This window comes from Microchirus variegatus (assembly GCF_963457635.1).
Source record: "Microchirus variegatus genome assembly, chromosome: 4".
NCBI lineage: Eukaryota > Metazoa > Chordata > Actinopteri > Pleuronectiformes > Soleidae > Microchirus > Microchirus variegatus.
In genome coordinates, this window is record NC_139805.1 from 3330659 (window position 1) to 3340524 (window position 9866).

The 9866-nt window shown below is 38.3% G+C and overlaps 1 protein-coding gene across 1 annotated transcript in view; it reads left to right on the forward strand.

The window, feature by feature from the left end:
- Window positions 1-6680, forward strand: part of exoc2 (exocyst complex component 2) — a 34075-nt gene extending 27395 nt beyond the window's left edge. Inside the window, exons 23-28 of the mRNA XM_083887516.1 lie at window positions 1549-1690; window positions 5204-5259; window positions 5358-5480; window positions 5680-5741; window positions 5862-5921; window positions 6333-6680. Of these exons, the coding sequence (XP_083743642.1) occupies window positions 1549-1690; window positions 5204-5259; window positions 5358-5480; window positions 5680-5741; window positions 5862-5921; window positions 6333-6426 (537 nt within the window). The 3' untranslated portion in view covers window positions 6427-6680. The remainder of the gene's footprint in view (window positions 1-1548; window positions 1691-5203; window positions 5260-5357; window positions 5481-5679; window positions 5742-5861; window positions 5922-6332) is intronic.
- Window positions 6681-9866: the final 3186 nt, after the last annotated feature.

Below are 9866 nucleotides of genomic sequence, written 5' to 3' on the forward strand. Positions count from 1 at the left end.
AACTGGATGTGCCCGGACTAGTGCCCGGAGCAGGACGATCGGTTGTTCAGGAGAACCACTGCTTACGTAACTATAACGGGATTTTCAGTGATCTCGTTGAGCCCCGAGATTACAATAAAACACAACGTTCTCAGCAATGGCTGAACTGTTTGTTTCGAACCGTCAGGGCTTCATAAACAAGGTAATGACGCAGATACACACCAAAAAAAACAGCGATAATAGGAACTTCCGGTCTAGTTCCGCTTTAATGTTATTGGTTCAAAGAATGTCAGGCTGAATGGTCGGCCCCCACACATTTTCACCTTACCAAATCTGGCCCTCAAAAACGTTTTGACACCCCTGGTCTAATTGGAAGCTATAGGAAGTGTTTAGAGGCTCCTGTTTTGTCTTCATATATACACACACAATTACACACAATGACTAATGGCTGAATCATACAGCAAATAATTGTACAGTTAGTTTTCCAGTCAAAACAGGTGAAGATAATTTTCTTATAAAATCAATTTACACTGATACAAACAAGATGTTGGTCTGTTTGTTGAGATATTTATCCACAAATATTAACAGTATATAACAATTCACTCCATGTAGCGAGAGGGGGAATTATTATAACACTATAAGGTGTAGCTGTTTTATCACACTGCAAAGGTGATAAAATAAGTCAAGTCAAGTCAAATTTATTTATAACGCACATTTACAAGCGGCTGAGCCGCAACCAAAGTGCTTATGTGCAAATACACATTGGAAAATGGCCAAATGCAAGAAAAAAAAAAGTGCCTTGCAAAGCAGCAGTTAAACTAAACGTTGAAATTAAACAGAAACTACAATCCCTAATGGAATAGATATTTTAAAATCAAATATGGTTATTATTATACTACTAAAACAAAAGATTAGAGGCCATAAAGCAAAACGGTTACACTATTATTATTAGTATCATTTGATCATACATTTCTAAAAATAAATTGCATGCAAATGTATTATTCAGTGTCTTGATGAATATCTTATTTTCTAAAATGACATTTTAAAAAAGACTAGACAGAAGAATCACATTCAACTTTATTTATAAACAGTGTTGGGCATCTTACTTGAACAAAGTAATTAGTTATAGTTACAAATTACTTCTCCCAAAAAGTAATTGAGTTAGTAACTCAGTTACCACATTGTAAAAGTAATTAGTTTCTCATCAAAGTAACTGGTGTTATTTTTTAATGTTCTACAACGCTGTCTATAACATCCTATATAGTCAAAAATGTTAATAATAACTGAATGAAGAATGAAAACACTATATACAGTATTTTAGAACATTTGGTATTTATTTAAACTCATTTGTATAGATTTCAACTGGCATAGAAATAAAAATATTGGTATTATATCGCATTGGTATTATATCAAGGAGAGCTCTGAATGACTCGGACTCCACAGTGATCAATAAAAATGTGTTTTAAGATGCGTTTTAAAAGTGGACAGTGAGGGGGATCAGTAAACAATTGTTAAAGCCTATATCATGTGTGGACAAACGGATGTGGTTTTTTTCCGTTTACCCGTCAGGAGAGTGTGGATGCCGTTCGGGAACTGGACCGAAAACTGTTTGATGCCTACATCGAAAGACGTGCAGACCCAATCGCGGGGTCTCTGGAGCCTGGCATTTATGCTGGATACTTTGACTGGAGAGACTGTCAAATGCCCACAGGTACAAACTTGCAGTGCAAGCCTCACAGGAGGCACCATTTTTGATAGTTATCAGTTTTCACTATGCTAAAAGCTGGGATGTCAGGCCAAGATAACATAGGAAAATCACCCGTGGCTGCCAGTAAACTGACACATGTAACTTGAGTCCTGTAGCTCAACATGTCTGGATTGTTTTTGGGTTGTTGTGTCACGTTAAAAGTATGTTTTGCTTACTGTTAAGATAAGATAAACTTCATTTATCCCACAAAGAGGAAATTCACTTGTTACAACAGCAAAAAACAGTTAAATCGGAACTAGACCGGAAGTTCCTATTATCGCTGTTTTTTTTGGTGTGTATCTGCGTCATTACCTTGTTTATGAAGCCTGACGGTTCTAAACAAACAGTTCAGCCATTGCTGAGAACGTTGTGTTTTATTGTAATCTCGGGGCTCAACGAGATCACTGAAAATCCCGTAATAGTTACGTAAGCAGTGGTTCTCCTGAACAACCGATTGTCCTGCTCCGGGCACTAGTCCGGGCACATCCGGTTACGTACATTGAACCGCAGAAGAAGAATAACGTCCGTTGCGGAGGTGTTTCACGAGCAACAGTGTCTTCTGACTCTGGGTCTGACTCCGGTTTAAAGTCATAAAAGGGACTGCGGCGGGGAGTCGTGACGAAGCTATTTTTAAACACTGTTAAAACAATGTTTTGATAATGAGGAGCAGTGCATCCGCCGTTCCAGAGGGGGGCGCTGCGCTTCTGAGAACGGATGTGCTGGATAGTACTGGCCAATCACAAGACTCTGTCTTCTGGGGGTGAAAGTTCACTCTGAAACATCGCAGCTGAAAATCACTGTCAGAAAAGAGGATTTCTATCGGCTAGTTTACAGCAACTAGGAGGTTTTTGACCATAAAAACAAGTTAATATATGTAAGTAGACCTCCATAACTAACATATATGCAACAGGACCACTCTATGTCACCTTTAAGACAGACATGTGCAGATAGCAAAAGTAGACAACACAAAAACAAGCAAGGGATTAAAGAAAGGTAAAACAGAAAAAGAATAAAGTCTATGTTCTTCTAACCTCTGTGTATTGATTTTTTTTTTTTTTGAGCTTTAACACTCGAGTTTGGGCACTGTACCACGGGGCAGACTTATCTCGGGTGATAACCGTTTTCTTCAGATGAGCAACAGTGTTTAGAACCGTTTGTAGTGTTAAGTTTGTGTTGTCCACTATGTTGTTAACTTTTGTGGGAGAGATGTTTCTATAGTCTTCCTCTGTGATAAAACATGGCTGGAGGGCAGACGAGAGCTGTTCATTGAATTTTTCAACTGAACTGTCAGATAAACAGCGACTGTAATAATGCTGCGGTTTAGGATCAGTAGTGTTAGTAATTACAACTTCAAATGAGATCAGACAGTGGTCCGATATCAAAGGATTCTCATTAAATACTACCAAGTTATGTATGTCAATACAATATGTCAAGATAAGGTCAAGTGTGTGTTTATGACGATGTGTTGGTTTGTTAACCTGCTGCTTGAAGCCAATTGAGTCAAGCAGAACTTTAAAAGATGAGCCAAGACTATCATTGGCTACATCTACGTGAATATAAAAATCACCTACTATGATGATTTTGTCTGAACAGAGAACTAAATCTGATAAAAAAAATCTGCAAATTCACTTAGGAATTCAGAGTAGGGGTTGGGTGGTCGGTACACAATAATAAACTGGAGTCTGTTACTTTGTTTAATGTTTGGGTCTAACAGACTTAGAGTAAGGTGCTCAAATGATTTATAAGTACCTGTGGGTCAGGGGGTGACCCACAGGTACCCCCTACGTTCTACGTTCATATATAGCTTTGTTATTATATATAGCATTGTCTTCATATATAGCATTGTCTTTACGGGGGCGACTGAACTAGAAAAAGCACAGAGAAGCGTATTATACTGCTCTGTTTCCTGGTCCCGACTGCTTGTTCTCAAGTTTTGGTTCTAATAAACTTTGTTAAAATGTATTTGTCCAAAAACACACTACATTTAATACACATAGCATTATTGCTAAATGAGGCTGAGGAATAACTTAACATCGAGCTCCCCTGAGCAGGAGAGTGGAGAGAGAGAGAGAAGCCATTGCTAGTAGGCATGCTAGGCTAGGCTGTTAGCACCTGAGTCAGAGAGAGAAGGTAGCTGTGGATAAGCTAAAAAAGAGCATTTAGCTAGTAGTGGTACAAGGATACTGGTAGTATCCAGTATCCTTGTGGCGAGTGTCTGCTGCTCTCCGTGGTTGAATGAATGAATTAATGAATTAATGAATTAATGAATCGTTTATTTCGGGCATGACAAGTAATCAACATCTGCATACATCAGCATTTACATTCATACACATGACCGAAAGGGACAGCGGGAGAAGCAAAGCTTATCTAGTCCCGCCCCCATTACCCATACAATTTTATTACTTCTTTTTTTTTTTTTTTTTTCTTTTTTTTTTTTTCACGTTAACTTTCGACATTTTGGACGTCGCAGCAACAATAGCATAAGGCTGCAGTTCATCTCAAGGCAGTCAACAGACTACATGCACGGCCGTACATGTGTCCCTGTCGAACCATCACGAGCGATCACAGTCTCAAGTTGTTGCCTCGGTTCCGCCGATTTATTCCTCCCTCTCTCGCATAGCTCTCACCACGCTTAGTTTCACCAGCTCATCTCGTTTGGCTGCATCCACTCCCATCTGCACCACGCAGTCTCGAATTGCGGAGTTGTCGGTGCGCAACCCCATCACGGCACTCTTAATCGTGGCGATGTCCACCCTCGTCTCTAGCTGCTCCATGGAGGCCTTTCTCTGCTTCCGAATTTGGATGTACATTCCACATGCCAAGGATAACATTCCAATTATCATGAATGTGAATATGTACACATCTTCGACATCCTCTATGTCTAGTGCAGCCAGGCATGAGACTTGCCATTACCCCCCATGCATCTCTAGTGTAACCAGCCGGGAATGTCCCTCCAGGACATTCAGGTTCATCAGAGCCCGCTTTTCGCGTAGAAAAAATCCGGTCTATTGCGTTCAGTGACCAGTTCACTCTTTGCTGCTGCTCGTTGCTGGCTCCCAACGCCATTGCCAGGTTTTAATGGGGGTTAGTCATCTCTCTAGTGTTACTAGTCTTCCACAGTTTCCATCCAGAATTTTTCCCAGAGGTTACTGGTTCTCCGAAAAAGTTTATTTATCTATTATTTTGATGATAAGATGCAACCATTAGCATGGATGTAGCCTTGACCCAAAGGAGATGTCATCAGGTAGCTCCCAACTCCCTACTTAAATGAGAAAATAGATTTTATAGTACAAATGTTATCGTACATCACCTAATTCTGCATAAATGGTGCATAACTCGCCAACTTTTAATAAAGTATTTCTGCCGTTTACTTTTGAGATTACTTTTTCCCAGTCGGCACCTCATTCATCATCCCATTCCCTTGACCTGGATTTTTGATGTTTTGTTTCATAATGTTGAATTGAATTTTTCTCTCAGGTGTCAGGAACTACCTGAAAGAAGCTCTCGTCAACATAATCACAGTGCACGCCGAGGTACAACGCAACCTCTTCCACTTTCACCAAACGGTGGTTCAGCTTCACATGGTGTCTGCCTGTTCCTTCATCGACATGTGTTTTTCTCTTCATCGCAGGTATTTGCAGTCTCTAAGGATCTGGTGTCTCAGGTCTTGTCTCAGATTGTTGAGTCGGTTTCGGAGGAGATGTGTCGTCTTATGCAATGTGTGTCCTTCTTCAGCAAAAATGGGGCCCTGCAGGTACACACACACACACGGTCATAGCAAGAGCCTGACTCATACTGTAATTCAAACCCCTTACACAAATTGGGGATTTGAGGACTGTCATTTTTGATAATGCTATATTTCAGTTTATTATTTAGTTCATCATATTGTTTTTTTTTTTGTTTACTTTAAATACCTCCCATTCTGTACCCACCCTTTCCTGCTTCATCGTCAGGCTCGTCTTGAACTCTGTGCTCTAAGAGATGCCATATCCACATACCTGAATGCTGAAAGCAAGTAAGTACAACACAAGACACAGAACAATGGGTGTATCAAGACATACACCCACACTTTGGACTGTATTTCTGTTTTTTGTTGTCACTAAGTGCTCTTTTTCTTAAAAACTCTTTCCCATAGTAGCAGCTTTAAACAAGCTCTGGATGCCCTTCCTCAGTTACACAGTGGAACCGATAAGAAGTAAGTCTCTCACTGGTCCATATTACAAAAAAAATACTAGCTCTAGATATGAATCGATTTCATTTTTTTGTCCTTTAAATAGGAGCGGCTGTGAGTGTTATGTGTATGCAACACACACATATGCAGTTCCAAATATATTCATCAGTCCTATTTGGCAGAAATACATTTACAAGAACAAATATCTAAATTTCCTCAAAATATTCAAGACACACATTGAGTTATTAGAGTTATGGTTTGGAATTGCAAATAGCAGGGATTCCTCATACATGAGCGACACAAACAAATAATTACATTTTATTTATCAAAAAACCCTTTGATTCGGCGAACATAATTGAGGACCAACATGTTTTTATTTGCCTTTTGCCTAGTGACATATTTCCTTCAGGCTTATTCTTACATCTCTTCTGCCAGGTTACTGGAGCAGCTGTTGAATACGTTCAAGAGCAGTATGCAGCTTCAGCTTACCTGCTTCCAACCCTCTTCTGTCCAGCCTATAAAGAGATAAACTCAGTCCCATCTGACTCTGCATCTACACCGCAATGTCTTTGTATCTTTTCTATTAGAATTCAAATATTGAAAATGTATCTCTTTTGTTTTCGTAAACCCTGTTTTTTCAGTGTGACTTTAAATTTCTGCTTCACTAAGATTTGATCCAAATGCATGTCATCTAATATTCAAGATAGTAAAACGAGTTGATTTCATTGTTATCATGAAGGACAGTGGGGATTGTTATGCTAATGATAAAGGCTCCATGCACGTTTTTCAAAGTTGTCAGTGAGCAGTGGGATGCTGTTGTCGATGCTACTCTGTCCTGTGCCATTTCAGTTGCCCAATAAAGTCATACAAATCACTAATTAGTAAATGTTATTTGGTTTATCTTGATTTGTTGAATGAACATATTATGCGGGTATTTAATGTACAGTACTGTGCAAAAGTGCCAGGCCAGCTGTGTCTGTCAAATTCTGTGATCATGTGAATTTGGAATGAAGTGATGCGACGTAAAACTGCTCTTATATATTAGCGAGCTGTCAAGGGACGAGTAAGAAGAACTGTCTATTTTAAATAAAACATTTTTATACACCACAGCTTTTTCTAAACCAGGGATCAAGGCTGCTGCGCCCCCATGTAATCGGCGAGCACTCCCTTGTCCATGTGCTGATTGAAACTCAAGTCACACCATCAAATACGTCATCATTATTACGGTTACATTGTTCTTGTCAATGAAGATGTTATATTTAGGGATGCACCGATAATTCGGCAGCCGAAAACACAGCAAGTTCACTGTAAAAGGGAGGGAAACCTTAATCAAGTTGAGGAAGATAAAATAACACATAAACAAAAAACACTCCACTGGAGGTTAACGAGGGCTATGGGGTAAAAGGAATTTCAAAGCAGAACTATGAAAATGTACAGACAAAACTATGAGGACTGGCTGAGGTGCAGACATGAACGAGACACTGAGTAAAGGGAGAAACTAAATACATGAGGGTGGGGCAACAGGTGAAAACAATTGGGGCAATCAAGGGAGGTGATCACGCCGGTGACAGGAAAGTTAGTTATTTAACGGAAGGATTTTTTTCCTAAAAACTGTATTTACACATCGAAACGACGGGAGTGATTTGACGGAAGTGATTTTTATCTTAAACAAGAACGAAGGAAGATTATAAAAGTACGTTAGCCTGTCCATGTGCTCAATATATTGAGTATAAATACCACAAGCATCTCCCCACGGAGCTCCATGTTTATACTTTTTTCAACTTTTTCCACATTGAACACACTATTTAGATTAATATTAACTGAGTAACATTAGTTTAACTTTCCTATTTTCTTAATTTTCGCAAATTTCCCTGCTCCACACCCTGGAGCTCCACAGCAGGGACAACGACCACCACCTACCCGCCTCCCTGGAGCCCCAGAGCGGATACAACAAGCACCACACACACCCCCCCTGGAGCTCCGCTGTTGTACTTTTTTCACCTTTTTACACATTTTTCAAACAATTGACTAATAAACCTTTTCAGATATCAATGTTTCTTCCCTCTCCTACTACTCACTTACTGTTGTAAGTTTATTTGTAAAACTAACTAAACTAAATCTTAAAATTAAAAAAATCATAAAAAAAACTATATTTTTTATTGTTTGAACGGTGCCGTGGGAAATTATCCAATTTCACTTAATTGGTCTAAAAACATTTTTTGAAAACAAATAATTAATTATCTGCAAATAATATGGATATAAATATTCAAGACACGTTGATAAGAATGACTAAATTGTTAATATAGGCTACAGAGAATAATTGTTTAAACATTTTTGTTTGGTGGTGTGTGCCTCGTGATTTTTTCAATGAAAAAAATGTACCTTGGCTCAAAAAAGGTTGAAAAACGCTGCTTTAATACACTTTAATGCAGTGCATATCGCAATGAACCGTCAAACAGATTAATACTTGTACCCACCACTTTTCAAACCACACTCAATCTCATGGTAATTGTCCCCCTCTAAATTCGGATTAACCACGCCCCCTCATTTGCATACAAGGATTGGAAATTGTCATAAAAGTGTCATTAGAAAATAAAAAAATCCCCTGCAAAAAAAACATTTATTCATTTCTGTTTTAATTTTTTGTGACTGCGATGGCTCACTACGGAAGCGTATTGCATTCACTCCTGTTTTTCTCAGTAATTAATTTTCGGTTTGATTTTTTGAATAATTTTTTTTCAGATTTTCTGACTAATATTTTTTCTGTTTTTCTGACTAATATTTTTTTCTGTTTTTCTGAGTAATTATTTTTCTTTTTTTCAGAGTAAATTTTTTTCAGTTTTTCGTGCAAATATTTTTTTCCCCTGTTTTTCAGAGTAATTTTTTTCAGAATTATCGAGAACTCTTGCTATGGTACACACGCCACCGAAGGCGATTCCGGCGCCTCAGCTGCACACCGTGTGCATCCAATATTTTCAGCAGTCTCCTGATCGTCTCTAGAGTCACCACGTAGCCAACCTGAATGCATTTCAAATGCATCATCTTGTATCCATGGAGCATGACATATCTGTCCAACTGATCCTGGAGAAAGATTGCTATGTCTAGCAGATCTGAATGGGCTTTCCTTCTGAACAACCGCAAAGTCCTCAGGTACGGAAGCGTATTGCATTCACTTGAAAAAAAAAAAAAATCCTGTTTTTCTCACTAATTAATTTTCGGTTTGATATTTTGAATAATCTTTTTTCTGTTTTTCTGACTAATATTTTTTTCCCCTGTTTTTCTGTCTAATTATTTTCCTGTTTTTCGGAGTAATTTTTTTTCTGTTTTTCGGAGTAATTTTTTTTTCTGTTTTTCGTGCAAATCTTTTTTCCCTGTTTTTCAGAGTAATTTTTTTTTCTGAATTATCGAGAACTCTCGCGAGAACCTCCAACCTGCAAGTGACTCCCATACACCTATGGATATACATCCATGCATACACATATCCCGCACATACATGCCTCATAAATGATCTACCGTAGCGGGTCAATAAAAACAACCGCAAAGTCCTCAGGTGCCTGCGTAAAGTCGACAAACTAATGATAATACCATCTATGTGACTTAAAGACAGGACTATCTCCCAGTGTCTTAAACCCAGATCAAAGTAAAACTTGATTAAACTAAGCCATCCATGTTGTTATAAATCGAACTCTCAATAAAGGAGTGAATGTGTTTATTATTTCAAATGCTCTCTAAACTCAGAAAAAAATTACTCCGTAAAACAGGGGGAAAAAATTTGCACGAAAAACAGAAAAAAAAATTACTCCGAAAAACAGGAAAATAATTAGACAGAAAAACAGGGGAAAAAAATATTAGTCAGAAAAACAGAAAAAAGATTATTCAAAAAATCAAACCGAAAATTAATTAGTGAGAAAAACAGGATTTTTTTTTTTTTTCAAGTGAATGCAATACGCTTCCGTACTCAGGTGCCTG